This window comes from Ipomoea triloba, chromosome 12 (genome assembly GCF_003576645.1).
Source record: "Ipomoea triloba cultivar NCNSP0323 chromosome 12, ASM357664v1".
Lineage (NCBI taxonomy): Eukaryota > Viridiplantae > Streptophyta > Magnoliopsida > Solanales > Convolvulaceae > Ipomoea > Ipomoea triloba.
Window position 1 is genome coordinate 8,871,284 of NC_044927.1, and position 18,831 is coordinate 8,890,114.

The 18,831-nt window shown below is 32.9% G+C and overlaps 1 protein-coding gene across 1 annotated transcript; it reads right to left on the reverse strand.

The window, feature by feature from the left end:
• Positions 1–6,732: 6,732 nt before the first annotated feature.
• Positions 6,733–11,353, reverse strand: LOC115998156 (OVARIAN TUMOR DOMAIN-containing deubiquitinating enzyme 3). Its single transcript, XM_031237645.1, has 8 exons — positions 11,232–11,353; positions 10,975–11,152; positions 10,428–10,515; positions 8,622–8,685; positions 8,199–8,304; positions 7,988–8,042; positions 7,253–7,306; positions 6,733–7,013 (listed from the first exon to the last, which is right to left on the reverse strand). Exons 1-8 carry the CDS (start codon positions 11,254–11,256, stop codon positions 6,876–6,878), a joined length of 708 nt encoding a protein of 235 aa, XP_031093505.1. The 5' UTR covers positions 11,257–11,353; the 3' UTR covers positions 6,733–6,875.
• Between the last annotated feature and the right edge of the window lie 7,478 nt (positions 11,354–18,831).

Consider the following 18,831-nt stretch of genomic DNA (forward strand, 5'->3'; position numbering starts at 1 on the left):
TTAGTTAAAATACAAATTGTTATGAGATAAAATTTTAAGAGTAAATACCATTGGAGGTCCTACGACTTTGATGACACCGTCACTTTAGTCTTCAACTTTTAAATTAATCACTTTTAATCCTCCGACTTTGATGGCATTGTTACTTTTAGTCCTCAACTTTTAAATCAACCACTTTTAGTCCTCTTACTTTTTGTTTCTAGCCACCTATGGTTATTCATTTACAATTGGACATCTAATGTCATTTTTTAAGGGCAGTTCAGTCATTTGGTCCAAAATTTAGTGTTAACAAAGGGGAGTGGAGAATAGGGTTTCTTCAATTATTCTGATGAGGAAACATAATACGTAATACATTAATTATGAAATGACTGAATTGCCCTTGAGAAAATGACATTAGATGTCCAATTATAAAGGAAGGACCATAGGTGGCTAGAAACAAAAAGTAAGAGGACTAAAAGTGGTTGATTTAAAAGTTGAGGACTAAAAGTGGCGGTGCCATCAAAGTCGGGGGACCTCCACTGGTATTTACTCAAATTTTAAATTTGAAAGAATCACATTTATTTTATGAAGTAACATAAGTTATCAATGATTACTGGGCAAAAGGGTCATATAGGCCCATGTACTAACCACGATTGTTCATCTGGCACCGTGAACTAAAATATGGTCCTTCTAAGCCTTTATACCCTCAATTATTTTTCACCTAGTATTTTTAGCATGTTTCTATCAAGTAGCCCATCTACTTTGATGACATGAAAAATTAAAATAAAAACAAAATGCTGACATGTTATTTATATGAATATTTTGGATGATTTCTATCCTATTTCATTACAAAATGATTATACACCATTCTTATTATTGGACCATTGCCAATTGAGTTTAACGAAGAAAATGACCAAATTTTTATGACTATTTTTATCGTCACATATGAACATTTAAATAAACTGTCATGAACATATAATTTGTTCGTCATTTGTAGTCATTGTAGCACTAAGTATGCAAAATTTTCAAGTTATGCAACAACACATAACATATGATTATGGTACAAAGCACACATAACTACAAATTAAGCCAACAAATAAATAGATTGTTCATTCTATTTAATAAGCCAATAAGATTGGTAAATCTAATTACAAAAGGATTGTCAAAATGTATGTTCCCCGAACCTCATTACAAAATGCACTACAAGATTGCCAAAATATATATAGCATTATAAGTGACAACATTAAAATGTTCCCTACATAGCAATTCATGGATCCACAATAGAAAGAGTTGCATTAGATTGGTTAGAAGTGACAGTAGGGCAATATTTTTTGTATGACCATTTTCTTACAAATGCTACAAGTCTGACAAATAAAATTTGGATCTAGTTCTATTGTTTCTACTTCATCATTTATATAATGAAGCTTTGGATTTTGGATAAAATTTCCACCATTATGAATTCTTAATTCCACAAAGTCTGACATGTTAAAAAAAAGTAAGTGAATAATTAAATAATATTGGACAAACATAATACCATACAACATACAGTATGTAATGGATTGTTAGGACAACAACTAGTGTGGACCATAACATACAACAAAACCACATTCTTTACACTTTATCAAGCACTTTACTATAGACCACAACTTGCACAATTCACAAAAAAAATCCTCACTTGCACATTTTATCAAACACACAGTACACTCTTGACTTGAAGTTTTGATTACAGAGTACACATTTTTTGTCATCTCTTCCCTAATAATCCAAACTCACAAGTGTTATTTCCAAGCTTATATTCACATCTTTATTGAAAAAATTATCGATAAGAATAGCAATTTTAATTCGCCTTACGAAAAATACACCATGTTTTTTGCATACCTTATTCTCTTCAATAACAGACTAGTTAATGGACGGCAATAATCAATCGTGATTGGGGCAGACGTTCATTGTTAGACCTTAGTTTCGGACAAACATCAGTTGTGGTTATTAGGAGGTTGATATCCACGTAAGGTATAATAAGATTTTAAATAAGGCAAAATAAATCAAACAAATTTTCACGTAGAAGTTTACTTGCATCGAACTTAGCATTCACCAGGAAAACAGGCTAAAAATGCTAGGTGAAAAATAATTGAAGGTATAATGGCTTAGATGAACCATATTTTAGTTCAGGGTGCCGGATGAACAATCGTGGTTAGTATATGGGTCTATTTGACCCTTTTTCAATGATTACTGCATGGGCGCGGCTACTCTTGAGTGTAGGGGGGCCTTGGTCACCACTCCCAATATATATATATATATATATATATATATATATATATATATATATATATATATATATATATATATATATATATATATATATATATATATATATATATATATATAATGAGACAACATCTTCCGGTGAAACTACGAGTCACAACATGAATGCACACAGTCAAGAGTGTGTGCACTTAGCCCAACATGACTTACATGAGTACACACAGTTAGTGTGTGCTCATTCGTAAAGTAGACTGCGTGCATTTACATTGTCTCACGAGAAGATGTTGTCTCATATGAAGTTAACCATATATATATATATAGAGAGAGAGAGAGAGAGTTAGGATCATATATATGAGATCACTTGTTTAGGTAAGATCGTGAGATCAGATCTTGTGCATCCATGTAATAATTTAATGGTCTAGATTTATTTAAGATGTTAAGTTGAAGTGTGTGCGAACGGTAATAAAATGTGTGTGAATGGTGATTAAGTGTGTGCGGACGGTGATTAAATGTGTGCAATCGGTGATTAAATGTGTGCGAATGGTGATTGATGTACAAGATTTGATCTCAAAAATTTTTAATGGTCTAGATTGATTAAGATTCCAAGTTTAAGTGTGTGCGGACGGTGATTAAATGTGTGCGAACGATGTGTGTGTGTGTTTATCAATCTAGACCATTAAAAAGTATTACATGGATGCACAAGATGTGATCTCAAGATCTTACCTAAGCATGTAGTCTCACTGGAATCCTACCATATATATATATATATATATATATATATATATATATATATATATATATAGGACTAGGTCCGGGTGAGATAGAAGTCCAAAGTGAGAAGTGAGATAGAATCTCAGCCGTAGATCAATAAAAAAATTCGTCACCTACAAACTTCAATAATGTACACTGGAAGAACGAATAAAGAAGGCAAAAAATGCGCACTGATGGCACAAAGATGTGAAACAATTATTGAAAAAAATTAAATTTAATATAAGATCATCAACACAAATCATAAATGACCATAAATAATAAACAGACAAACAATATTCAACTCAAATTCGTAATAGTGATCAAGATTAATTGATCTTTAAAAAAAAGTTCGTCATCTACAATTAAAAAAAAAAAGGCACTGGAAGACACAACAATGTGCACTGTATGGCATAAAAATCTGCACTAGATGAAAGAACAAGAAGGAAAAATGTGCACTATATGGAATAACAATGTGCACTGGAAGAAGGAACAATATGCACTGTATGGCATAACAATGTGCACTGGAAGAAGGTGGCGGGCGGCCATGGGTTTTACGGCGAAGACTTATGATGAGGTTCCAAGGAGTCCTGTGGTGAAAGATTTGGAGAACAATTAGGGATGTCAATCGGGCCCGAACCCGATGGGCTAGCCCGAAAAAAAAACTCGAAACCGACAAGGCTATAGCCCGAACGGGTTAGCCCGATGAGCCCGAAACCGATAAGTCCGATGGCCGATAGGGCTAGCCCGAAATTAAGTGGGCTAGCCAGATAGCCCGAACAATTGAAAACTATTATTTATTATAGAAGTGATGTGAAACATAACATACATGAAATTTATAGGTGAGTTCATCTTTAGTATTTTTTTTGAGTTTATTGCCGAAATGGTCCCTCGACTATTGAGAAATTATCAATTTAGTCCTCGATAATTTTTTCTGCCCAATTAAGTCCCTCGACTTTGAAAATTTTAACCAATTTGGTCATCCGTTTGTTTTACCGTTAAAATCAGGACCAAATTGGTAATTTTGCTATAGTTAAGGGACTAAATTGATAATTTTACTATAGTCAAGGGACCAAATTGGTAATTAATTTTTCACTGAAATGGTCCCTAGACTATAGCAAAATTACCAATTTGGTCCATTGACTATAGCAAAATTATCAATTTGGTCCCCGATTTTAACGGCAAAATAAATGGAGAACCAAATTGGTTAAAATTTTCAAAGTCGAAGGACTTAATTGGGCACGAAAAATTGTCGAGGACAAAATTGATAATTTCGCAATAGTCGATGGACCATTTTGGTAATAAACTCATTTTTTTATCATTAGGTACATTTTTAAATAAAATTTTAATAAATATATAAATTAATAAATTTTAAATAAATATATAAATATAACTATATATTATATATAATTAATAAATAAATAAATATTATAAATAATATATATATATATATATATATTTATTTATTTATATTTATATTATATAAATTATATATATAAATATTTTACTGGAAATTCATTCTAGTGAATTACTGGAATGTCCAGTTCTAGTTTTGGAAATTCATTCCAGTTTCCAGTTTTAGAATTAAAATTATAGTTTTTATTTTTTGTTTTAATTTGTTTGAATTGTTAATTTGTTATGTTGGTATTTAATATTTAGATATTAGATTTTGGATTTGGGTTATGTGATGTTTTATGCATAACTATTACGACTCTCCTTTAAGTCGCGGCGCCCCTTGACCGCCTTGTCGCTAAGGAAATGTTAAAATTTGGGGGTTTTAAACCGAACCGAAAGCGGACCGTTGCAATTGCATTTGTTAAATTTTATTGTGCTCAATGCTCATCCGGTTGACCCATTCTAATTTCTAATGTTCTATCGAATATTCAAATGCAAGTATTCATTTATCTCTTGATTTAAATTTTAAAGTGCCAATGCTTATCTGGTTGACCCGTTATATCAAATCCGGATCCGGTTGACGACTTGACCCGTTTTATCGAATGTAAGTATTCATTTTTTATTTTAGTTCAAATAGTCTAACCCGCCTGATAAGTTTGACAACCCGAAGTTTAGGGTTAGGGCTAACCCGAATCCGAGAATAAAATAATAATTAACCGACAACCCAATCCGATAAGCCCGACAACCCGACAGGGCTGGCCCGATTGACATCCCTAAGAACAACCACCAGGCATGTTGGAACAAGATAAAATAATTATGGGTTCCTGTTTACACCGAAAAATAGATGTTGCCAGAAAAATTGAAAGAAAAATAGCCTAGGAAAGTAAGCTCTGAAACCATGTTGAAATTAAGGGATTGAAAGGCCTGACAGGTGAAGAATAACAACCCCCGCCAATTAGGCAGAAGCAAAGTATGTGAGAAACCAGAGAATGTCTCATTTTATCTGTCCCACTTACTATTCATTGGTCAAACCAACTCTTTCTTATTTGTTTATTTTTTTTTGGTATTATTTACTCATTTTAAATGAGTTAATTTCAAAAATAGTCCTTCGACTATTGATTTTTTACCAATTTTTGTCATCGACTTTTAATTTTACCAAAGTTGGTCCCTTAACTATTGATTTTGTACCAATTTTGGTCCTTCTGTTAAATCTATGTTAAATAAGTGTTAAAATTGAGGGCAAAAATGTAAAACTAAATATTTTAACCTTTCTTCTACTCTTTGTTTCCCCTCCTCCATCGCAAGATTATATAGGGAACAATGTGAGACAATATATTTATTTTTTTACATTTTAGGTTAAATTGTTTCAAGAAATCATTTTTTTTTGTATTTTTTTTATTTTTTTTGATTTACTGCAATGTAATATATACCCCGTAATTATTATTATTATTATTATTGTAAATCTCTAATCGAATGTCGAGTGTTATTGTATATTTTATTGTTGTATTAGGTGTTTTATTATTATTATTATTTGATAGCAAAAATGGTAGAAAAAGACACAAAGTGAAGAAAAATGTTAAAATATTTGATTTTACATTTTTGCCCTTAATTTTAACACGTAGTTAACATAGATTTAACATAAGGACCAAAATGGGTACAAAATCAATAGTTAAGGGACAAACTTTGGTAAAATTAAAAGTCGAGGATAAAAATTGTTAAAAGTCAATAGTCAAAAGACCATTTCTAGAATTAACTCTTTTTGAATTTGATTTTTTTTTGTGTTTAATAGTACTTTTAGTATAATTTCTAAATATATAAATTTTGTATACTAATACTAAACTTAATATTATGAAAAATTGAGTTAAAAATAATTTCAGTCAATCCTCGTTAACCGAACTAGACACATAAAATGGGACGGAGAGAGTATATTATAATGAGATATTACAATCGAATGTATCTCCATATCTACTCTATACGTCTATGTACCTCTATATATACTAAACAATATACTAAATTAATCCTAAATCCTAATAGAAATAGGAAACTAAGTCTACCCTACAAAGAGTTTCCTAATATTCAATAAGGTTTCTAATATTCAACAAAGCAAAAGCAACCATTACCATCTATTACATTTTTACTTTTGTTATAAGTAATAAAAACAAAAGCAATAAAGTGAGAAATGGACTAAAAAGGTACAAATATAAAGTTCAAACAACTATAGCAACCTATTACACAAAACAGATTTTTTATCCCGTTATATAACTTAATAACATAAACACATTATTTAGTAATATATACAAAGATTATTCAGTTCTTTTTCATTTTAAAAGAAAAATTATATCAAGAAAAAAATTTCCCAGCGAATTGAGGAGGTTCATTATATTACACAAATGAATACAGAATGTTATAGAGCCAGTTTCAGGCTTTCAACAACACATTTTAAGTACAAAACTAGAGTGTTGCTTGAAACTCTGTTCTAACCTGATGAGTTAGTTCTACACAAGTAGGTCATAATGGTTCCTACCACTGTAAAGAAGCTTCACGGCTTGTGGCGGCTTGCTGCTCCTTGTACCCTTACAAAATTCACTTCCATATTCTGCAATCGGAATAAAAGCAGAGCCCCTTCCACTATGCTGCATTTTGATCAAAAACGTTGGATGTTCAGAATGAAGCACACAAGTTAAAGAGGTGCAAACGGAGAGGTTGAGGAATAGTGTAACGAATTGGTTATTTCTCATGGTCAACAAAATATTGCAAGTAGGTGCTGTGACTGTTTCTAAATGTCGTATAGCATTTGAAAACAAACAATGAAAACAAAAATACAACACTGAAACTCTCATAGTGCATGAGAAAGATATAGCCAAGAGGAAACCTCATGTTCTGGTATGTATACAACAACAGGCTGGCATAATAACCTCGATAATACCTGGAGTAGAAAAGAAACCATTTCGCTCAGTAGACAGATTATAAGTAAACATAAAGAATAAAATACAGAAGTGATGCAGCCATTTTCCCCCCTTCTCTAGTAGTTCTCATATAAAGCCGGCCAGCTATGGATAACCTAGGCTGGTTTACTTCCTTGTTGTGGGGTTTCCCTCGTCATCCAAAGAAAGTCAAGATCTTTCATAGGGAAAGAAAATCCAAAAGGTAAATCCATGATGATCCATCTTTTTTCTTCAATTTTGTATTGCATAAAATGGTAAATACATACATGTGTGTGTGCACTTGCTAGGTAGTAAACTGTAAACCTCATTGATAAGACCAAAGGGATGTTCATGAAAAAATAACCTTTTTTTATGACTACAATATAAGCTATCCGTAGTATCTGCTCAAAATATGATTAAATAAAAAATTAAAAAAAATTTAAAAAAAAAAGTTGAAAAAATAACTTAATACGCATTTTCTTTTGTTATTTTTTGGATATGTGAACTTGAAGGCCTATAGATAATGTGAAAACTGAAAACCCATGACCAAGATTCACATTTATCTTTACAGCAACCAAGCTACATATGACCTTGACATAAAACTGAAAAACAACACGTGATAATTTTAAGTACAAGAGGATAAGTTGGACTACAACTCTACAAGCATGCCATAGTGCACTTACCAGTAACTCCGACTCTCCGCCCCAGAAATCAGATCGCCCAATCCGTTGGCAGTAACTAAAGAAATAATTGAAGACATGGTGAATGGACTCGCATTTAAAACAAAAAAAATAAATAAAATAAAAACAAAAATGAAAATCACCTAATAAATGCTAAAAATCATATGTCAGTAGAATAGCTTTTGCAATGCATATGATAGATTTGTGAGCTCACCGCTTCAAAGACTCGTCAACAGTAATTGCAACCAAGGCCTCTTCATATTTCTCACGTTCTTTATTGTTGTCACAAATAACCTCTTTCACAGCCAGCCTTAGTTCATCTTTTTGTTCAAAACCAAGTTAGTTTCATCAAAGTTTGTTTAAAATGTTTTCAAGAACTTTGAAAGCATTTAGTACAATGATACTACATAGACTAAAAATGCAACCTATTTTGATGCACTGTAAAGTTTCAAAAAAACTCCTAAGGGATTGGTAAAGACAACACTATATTAACTTACTAAGCACCTAGGTCTTTCATTCTTAACAAGATGGGTTAATTCCCCATGTCTTCAAAACAGCAAATAAATAAATATCTAAATATTTGGACCAGCAAGGCAAAAAAGTAAGATCATTAAGATCCTCCATCCAATAGTTATACCTGCACCCTCCCTTTCTTCACGTGGGCTTAGTGTTTTACCCTTGTTGAAAGCCATTCCTTTTACCTAATTTCAAAAAATAAAATTAATTCCAATGACAAAAAAGGGTCCTAGAGCTGTTCTCAGTATACTAATGAGTTTTTGCAATTTTTGGTCCCTAAATTTCCATTTTTTATGGTCATAACCCCTCAGTACTAAATTGTCCAGTCAACATTCCATATGTTTTCAAACTTTCCCCATCCATCCCTCCATTGCTCACTCTGTCTAACTCTGATGATAGCCCATCCCGACCCAATCTAAACCCAAGAGAATGGATAAAAACAAACCAAACGCAACTAGTTTTCCCAACAACCCAGACAAATATGAAAAGTAGGCCACCATTACCCTGTATTGCGGCAATTACTGACTGCTCCCTCCAAGGTCTCATGAAGGATTTCTGAATGAATCAAACATGCTGGTGAAGGAAGGTTGGCCTCTTTTATTCTTTCTTTTTTTTTTTTCCTTGTTATTTTCTCCTACTCAAGCTTGCTCCGAAGAGACAATCTTGGGCGGTTCATCATCTGCACCAAGTCCGCATTTGAAACGCTAGACAACATTTATGGTTAATTTGATAAGCATTTTGAGAGAACGGGATATATCCTGCCAAGGACAAAGGTGGTCAATGACATCTTTGCTGCCATAGTGAATACCCAGCAAGGTATGGAGAAAAAAGGTTGTGGCTTCTTCCACTTAAGTCAATGTTGGAGATGTCTAAGTTGCTCTCCAACATTGATGGTAACCATTGCTGACTCTGCTGGCAGTACTTCGACTAGCCACAAATTACTATAACTTAAATAGCTTCTATTGCTGGTGAGAATTGTGAGCAAAGGGTGGTTAATGACAGTGATCTTGTGAAGGAGGAACTTGTTTCAAATCCAAACTCCACCATTTCAATTACAGGTGACCATGTCTCCCTAGGCTCTCTGATACAGTTGTCAACTACAACTTATGGAAATCAAAATGGCAAGATGTGGATAACGTGATCTAACAGGTAGTCATGAGAAGAGGTAATGTTGGTCTCTCCATTACTTATCTGGTTGCTCTTCCATAGTTCCATAGAGATTGAGGTTCTATATTTTTCTTATTGTTTGTATGTTTTTGCTTGTTTATGTTCATCTAAACAGACTGACCAAGCGACCACAATCATCCTAGAACCTTCTTTTCCATTTTAAATCTTGGCAGGGGGTGAGGGGTTATGATGGAGCGTTGTCACTATAATTGATGAGGAAAAGCGTTGATGTCATTGAAGAAATTGCTGTCGTTGATGTTCACTATACATGAAAGTCACTAGGTTTAAAGATCACAAGACTCAGAGATCATTAAAATAGATGTTGTTGCTGGTGTTGGGAAGTGATGATGGACCATTGTCATTGCCCTTGGAGTTCACCATTGTGGCTAACATTGATGAAGAGTTATCGCAGAAGGTCACTCAACAGTTGAAGGCCATCAAATAAAAAAAATAGGGGCTAAAAATGGGCATTAGAAGGCATATGCTGGTTCCATGTGTGGCAACCATTAAGACTTAGACAGCACAAGTGACTGAGGGGTGAATAGTGGGAAACTTTGTAAACATATGGAGTCTTGACTGGGGAATTTAGTTCTAAGGGGGTAAGACCATCAAAAATGAAAACATTGGGGGACCAAAAATTGCAAAATCACCTTTATTATTAACATATAAGCTACAAAGTTTCGATATCCCAAATATAATGCACTCAATATCTCTACAATAACATGATAATTTGGATTGGGCAGATAAAGGTCATTCATACCAGGGCACGAAACAAACAACGTCCATCACCTGTGACTCTCTGTATTGAATAGCGTTCAACTTTCTTTAAAGCTTGTGAGCCTCCACCTCTGGTTGACAATGTCACCAAATTACAAATACAGAACCGTGAGAAACAATCCCAGTAATGAATTGCTGCTTGTACAAGATATTTCAAGAAAACAACTCATGCATATATGTATCGCATTATCCAAAACAATGCCATATGCAATAGGAATATAGCAGCCATATATTCTGCATTTTACAATTCACTTATAATCGCATTTCAACAAAGACTGCTGAAATGTTTACCCAATGTCAATTTCAAGACCTCAGCAAAGAGGAATGTAAAGGAAAACTAGGGTAAAATGAGGAAATAGCAAATCTTAAGTCTAGTTATGCTCCTCCATTATCCTAATGGCCAAGTAATCGGTGGAAAAAATGTATAATTATCTTGTGCTTTTGCACTGCACGCGGGTGGTGACTCTTTAAAACTTGCTGGATTTCACCTATAGTTCTAACATAAACAAGAAAATGGGTTAGAGGCTCACAGTGAGGGTCCGATTCTGGCAAAGAAATTATGGGTGGAGGTGCGTGCCTCAGTGGGGAACCCAAAGGGTAGCGCTTTATGTTGAAGAGTCCTGAGATTTGAAGTTGGAGTGGAAGAAAATGGCGAAGAAACGAGCTCAAACTCAGCTACTCCTTGCCTTAGCTGCTCCAGAATTTCCACTGCAGAGTGATAACTCAATAAGCTTAGCAACCCGCAAACAATATGATTCTGTCGAAAATGACAAGGATTGAGATATACCGTTAGAAAGCCTGGTCGCCGCCATTAAAGCGTTACAAAGGTATTTCTAAAAAACTACAGGAAGAAAATGCGATAAACCTCTCTAGTCTCTACGCCCTGTTAGTTTGATTTGTGAAAGTGAAACTTACTTTTCTCCCCTTAAAATTTATAAATTGGACTCTAACCCCTCATGGCTTAGAATGATGTGGACTAAAAAGAGTGAAAATAAATAGAAACTATTAAAGAAAATGTTATTTGTTCCACTTTTTTTTTTTTTTTTATCAAATACGGAGTATTAGCCTATTAGGAAAATCTTACCATCTCATATGAAAATGTCATTTTTTTAAATATGAAATAGGACCTTTTTTTTAAGTTCAACATTATAACATTGTACAATTTATTTTTATAACATTGTTTAACATTATAACATTGTATAATTTATTTTTATAACATTGTTCAATTTATTTTACCATGCTGACGAGGATGTGACTTGTTTTTATGTGATGGTATGATGGAGTATTGGGTGCAGCAGAAATGATAAAATATGGAATGGGAAGGTTGCCTTGGTTGGGTCCTTTGAGATGAGGAGAGTAGCTTCTTGACCGCTAAAGGGGTGTTCAAAGCTTGCGAAGGCGAGGCGCTAGGTGTGAGAGAAACCCTTAATTAGTTAGTTGCGCGAGATGGGAGTTGATGTTGAGATGGATGTCCAGCTTGTGTTTAATGCTCTTCATGGAGAATCTTTGAATGCTACATTTGGTGGTATTGTTGACAATGTTAAAATAACTGTGACTATGTTGAATAACATTTGTTTATTTTTTATCAGGCGGTCTGCGAACTATGCTATCCATGCTATTGTTTGATAAGTCATTTCGATGTCAGTCTGGGGTGGGTGGTATGCCACTCCGCCTCCCTTTATCGTTGATGTTCTAAGTAATGATTTAATATAAGCTTTCTGTTTTTCAACAAAAAAAATTATATCAAGGGAAAATTGTGATTTTTGCCCCTCCATAATATGTCAATTATCAATGTTACCCTTGAATTATTGGTGGTGTAAATGTTGCCTCTCAATTTTCAAAAACGGTACATATATTGCCCTTCCCGTACCATCAACATCAACATTTGCTTGATTAAATTCATCATTAGGATCAACTCCCATAATATGGTTATGAATTATAGCACAAGCTAAAACTACATCCACTTGTGTCTGGTAATCCCAAAAAGGTTCAGTATTTAACACACGAAATCGTTTCTTCAAAATTCCAAACACTCTCTCAATAGATGTACGTAAGGACGAATGCCAAAGATAGAAAAGTTCTTTCTTATTCTCGGGACGATGAGCACTAAACTCTTTCAAATGGTATCTAACACCACGGTAAGGGATAAGTATTCCACTTCGTATGCCATATCCAGCATCACCAAGATAATATTTCCCTACAATTTTACACAATTTGATTACTTATATGCCATTCTTATACAATAACAAACAACACAATGTAAAAACTGATAACTATATTGGTTTTATACCTTCTGGAATTTTAAATCTATTCGGACGTGTGAGTGCATCGTTCAAGACTCGAGAATCGTGTGCACTACCTTCCGACCCAGCTAGCACATAACAAAATCGCAAATCAAAAGTAATGGCAGCAAATATATTTTGTGTTGTTCCACCTTTACGTCCCCGAAAGCTTCCTTGCATATTAAGTGGCACGGATGCACGAATATGGGTTCCATCTATTGCTCCTAGACAGTCTTTGAAATATGGATAAAATCGTGGATTGCTAATGACTTCATGAGGAGTTACTTCACCGTCTGGTAATACTATGAGGTTCTTATACAAAGATAAAATGGCTCTCAAAACACTTCTAAAGTAACGGTGAATTGTCTCAATTGATCTATAATACCTTGACCCAACTACTCGAAAGCGTACATTGTGACCTACTATATGTAAAAATATTAATACTTGTTCCTTAACACTTACAGCTCTAATTGTGCGTAATAAGTTCTTACTAGCCAAAAGGTCACACAATTTATAAAAAGAAATTGGTCTCATTCTAATAACGCTAATACATTTGTTATCACCCTCACATAAGATACTATTTATATAACTCTCTCGTTCATAATCTCTATTGGTAATGTCATGCTCTATTTGGTTCCTATTTCTAAGTTGTTGCAATAGAAGAACTCCAATAGCTAGTATAGCACTTGTTGCACCCATAACAGTGGCACACACATGATTTCTATCCATCTATAAAAACAAAAAAAATAATATGACAACAAATATATCGCAAAACTAATACATAACCACAAACAATTTACAAACAATTCGATACAACATATACCAATAAATATTTTTCCAAATTTAAATTCTTTAAAAACAATTTACATAACACATAAAATTAATATTTTTCAAAATTAATACATAACCACAAACAATTTTTTACATACATAACTGGTTTGTTTTGGTTTCCGCATCGATGCGGAAACCAGAACTGGAAACTAGTTCGAACTGCGGACTCCAATGAGGAAACGGATAAATTTCCGGCTGTGGGTTTTCGCTCCCACAGCCGGAAAATATTTGTGTATCTTTCAGATCTACGATTTGAGGAAAGCAAAAATCAAAGAACAGTGAGTTGTTGGTGGAGAAACATACCAGATCTGTGTTTGTTGATGGAGAAGAAGATGGAGATCTGGACTTGTTGATGGAGCTTTGGTGTTGGTGGAGCTGGAGCTTTGGTGTTGATGGAATTTTGGCGTGGTGTGGATGAAGCTTTGGAAGATGATGTGGTGCTGTGAAGAAGGCAAGGAGCTGCTGCCGTGAATGAGCTAAGGAGAGTGTAAAATGACTTCCCAAAAAAAAGGGGAAGTCATTTTACAGGAAAAGAGGGTCATTTTACATTGACCAAGAGTTCATTTTACATTGACCACCATTTTACATGACTTACCAAACACTGGAAACCCGGAAAACGATTTCCGGAAATCATTTTCCGGGTTTCGAAACACACCCTTATATGAAAAATACAAATATTTTTTATTATTCAATGTGGAAAGTAAAATTATATTAACAACTCAAATTATTTTATTTTTACATGAAAATATATTTTTATATTTAAAAACAAAAAAAAACATAAGCCTGAGTTTCATATAAGTCTTGGAAACTTTGCCCCAACAACACCTAACTAAAGTTGACCATTGACTCCATTTGGAGTTTGATCAAGAGTAGTCATATCCCAAGTTCTACCCATAGCAAGTTAACACATTTATTGTTTCTCTCAGATCCAATGTTAATGCATCAATTCCTTATAGTATATGATGAGTGACTCACTCATCGCATTCAAACTGTCTTGTAATAACACATGAACTACCAATGTTGAGTCAATCTCCACCCAAACGTTTTCAAACCCATTTTCTTTGCAAGCCAAAATGCTTCTCTAAGAACCCAAAATTTACCCAAAACCTATGTTAGCTCACATTTACAAAGAAGCCTACCACCCAATTTACATGAGCATCTAGAATTAAACCTCCCACAAACATCAACCAAGTCCAATATTTCCTCACGCTATCTATATTAAGTTTCAAAGTGCATGCCATTAGTGAGGTCTAATGCACAAATTGTTTCTTGGATAGAGCATCACCTAATCCCGAAAGCATATATCCTAGGAAAGAGTTGGCTAGGTAAGACTTGAGGATAGAAAAGGAGTGCTATTCTTTTTTTCTTTTTTCTTTTTTCTTTTTATCAACTATAGTTGTTGTTTTCTTTAATGAATCCATGTCAACTTAGAAAATCAAATCTAGGCCATCACTATTACAGAAATCACATAATATAAGTTCGGCCATATAACGAATATAACTGATGTTAAATTTTAATTAAATTTATTAAAAAAAAAAACTAAAGCAATTTAACGTCGGTTATTAGTCTAATAACTAACGTTATAAATAACAAATAAAAAATAGCAAAGAGACTTACATAAATTGTCGCCTATATACATAAGTACATAACTGACGTTGTACATCAGTTTAGTTTTTTTTTTTTATTTTATAATTTCATATATGACGTCAGTTTGTACTCAACCCCAGCCACGTCGTATATTGTTATTATTTAATCTTTAAAATCGATGAACTGATACGACGTCATTCATGTAGATAGTCGACGTTGTATGATTTCATAATTAAAAAAAATTATCCTACGACGTCGTCTGTTTTTATTAACCGACGACGTAGGGTTTTATTTTAAATCCCGTCAGACTTCGCAGATCGACGAAGTCGCACACTCGCACTGCCAAAAAACCACCGCAGAGTCTCTTCATTCTCTTCTCTATCGCACAGTCCCACAGCCACGCCATCTACATCGCCGCACAGCCACCGCCATCTACATCATCGCACCGCCGCGCACAGCCATCCTCATCCCCTTCGTATTCTTCTTCTCCCCAAACGAAGTTCAAACGCCCAATAGCCACCGCAGCATAGCCATTGCCGCGCCTGCCCACAGCTGCATAGCCACCGTCGTACCTGACCACAGCCGCATCGTCACACCGCCAGTCAACTGACACGCCTACATTGTAAGTTTTTTAAATATTTTTTAATTATTATTTCTTTTGAATTATTGGAGTTCAGTAATTATATTTATAATTATTTATTAATGTATTTGAAATAATAAAAACAAACGCACAAGATTAGTATTCACGTTCCTACACGGGGAGTGGTTCTCATTAGAACGCAACTCTCTCTCTATACATACATATATGCATGTATTATATATACATGTATATGTATGTGTGTATATATAATTTCACAACAAGATAATTCCTCAGTGACAAAGGAGTCCTAATCAAATGTTTGAAATAACTTGCACTATAGCTTTAAAAGAGTTTCAATGAAAAATGTATCACCTCAATTATTTGTATCTCCATTTAAAAAGGCATTGATTTTATTCAAAAACAACATGTAGTCTCTTTTAGAATCCTTAAGGGTGTGTTTGGTAACCCGGAAAATGATTTCCGCAAATCATTTTCCGAGCTTTTCGTGTTTGGCAACATCCGGAAAATGTGGTCAACGGAAAACATTTTCTATTGACCATGGAAAATGAGCCCATTTTTCTAGAAAATGATTTCCGGACAAAAAATCCGGAAGTCATTTTTCAGAAACGGAAAATGGCTTCGTGCGACCTTTTTTTTTAAAAAAAATAATTTATTTCTAATAAATATTATTAGTTTATATATTTATATATTTTAAATAAAATAATAAAAATATAATTATACATTTCTACTCATTTTCCGGAAAATGAACCAAACACACACAGACAGTTTTTCAGAGTACATCCAAACACCGAAAATAAACTCATTTTCCAGAAAATGACTCATTTTCTAGAAAACATTTTCCAGAAGTCATTTTCCTACTTTCCAAACACACCCTAAGTGTTATAAATAGTTCATCTAAACGAAAATCACGAATTAAAAACCATGCATCTTCCACAGCTTATTGTGATACAAGCTAATTCATAACTATTTTATATATTCCATTTTTAATTAAAATTTTAAAATATTACGGAGTATATAATATTTCAACACATTTTATTTATTCATTTTAAGGAGGATAGAGATTTTCTTACTGTGCATAAGGAGCCCCCGTACTTTGAGAGGATGTTCTCACACTGTCGTTGGTGAAACTCGATCACTGGTCTTTTTTCCAAAACTTTATCCATATGACCAACTAAGCGGCCTATGCGGGAGATATTACTTTGGTATGAATTTTTGTTTAGTTTAATTCTTTTAACTAAATTATGTGATCAAAGTATGTTTGACATCCCTATATTATAAAGTTTTGTTCAAGTTGAAGTAAAATTTACTTATTCATATATTTATGTCAAGTCTAATTCCACCTACAAAAATAGAAAATAATTTTTTTTTTTTTTAGATTTTGAAAGTTTTAAACATTCAGCATTATAGAATTATCGAAGGTCCACCTAATACATACATTTATCACTACAAAATACTACCTACAAGAAACCTAACCTTAACTAACCCATTGAATATTTTCCATCTGTGTACTCTCCAATTCTCCATGATTCTAGCAACACTTGGCTTGACTCAATTGATGAAGAAAGAAACAACGGAAATAGAGACGTGAGACTTGAGAGAGAGAAGGAAAAAAAAAGAAAAAAAAGAAGACAAATTAGACGAGATAAAATTATTTCAAAAATACTATGAAAGCATTATATCATCACTAATAATAAAAATTAAACAATCGTTTTCCATTGACAATTGATGTTATTTTTACTTCAGCTTGATTCCGTTTGCCGTACTTAATTAAAAAGCTAGCTACTAAATAAAAGCTATGTTGAAGTCAATTTAAACTAGTTTAGATTAAAATTACTCGATAAAATTAATTATTCAATAAACTAATAAATGCAAAAGAAAAAAAAAAGCATGACTCATATTTAATGAGCAATATAGTTCAAATCAAACTATACTTTTGTTTAACTAATTCATCTTTTCAAAATACAAAGAAGAAGAAGGAGAACTAGTTTAAGATGTGCAAAATGCTGTTTTTTCATACCAGAGTTGTTTAACTGGAAAACTTGTTTACGAGGGGCAAAGTGTTGACCAAATTATTTGGGAGTTTGAATTCCTAACCTTTCTTAAGAGACTAGTTTTATACGCGCATTGTGCGAATGAGTTAATGCTCAATGTTTATATTTAAATAAATATTTGAAAGTATATCAATGCAAGATTATATAGGAGAAGTTTATACATGAGTAATTGAATGTCGATTTTTTTTATTTAAATATCTAACTCAAAGTATATGAATCCAAGATAATATAGAAAATTCATTATAATTATTACTAAAATAAATGTTTGCAACCTTGTAAAATCGATAGTCTAAATATTTGGTCTAAAAATGATAGTATAAATAAATACTACTTTTAATTTGAATTTTTCTAAGTGTTCTTAATTCTCTTTTGAGTAACATTGTCATTATCTTCATCTTTACTATTTGTTCTCTTCCTTTTTGTTGGTAGTGTGTTATTTGCAATTCGGATATTGTTGGCAGCATAGATGACAACGTCAAGCAATGAGATTATGATATAGGAGATATGAACTTTCCTTTAGGTGTTCTGCTTGGGGTTCATTTGGTTCAACCATTATTATTGAATGAGTTATTGTGGATAAAAAAATCCCTAGTTTAAGAAAAAAAGATTAAATAAATTAATAAAAATTTGAAAATTTAAAATATTATGTATTCCAAAGATATTAAAAGGTAGTTTCTCACTTCAATTTGTTGGGTAATGGGTCATTTGAGTACTTTCATTATTAACAAATCCCCCAAGTAGTTAATATGATTGGTTTCAAATTATTATTCTTTTTTTTTCATGCATGGTATTAAAGAAATACATATGTATCATTTTTTGGTGTAACTACTAATTTATTTAATTCAATAAGAGTAAAATAGAGTAATTCTGCTTCAATTTGTTGGGTTATTATTTGAGTACTCTCTTTGTCAACCAATCCCCAAGAGTTAATATAATTAGTTTCAAATTATTTAAATTTTTTTTCATAGTATTAATAAAATACTTGGTAAATAAATATATAACATTATTTTGTACTATAACTTTGATATTTAATTA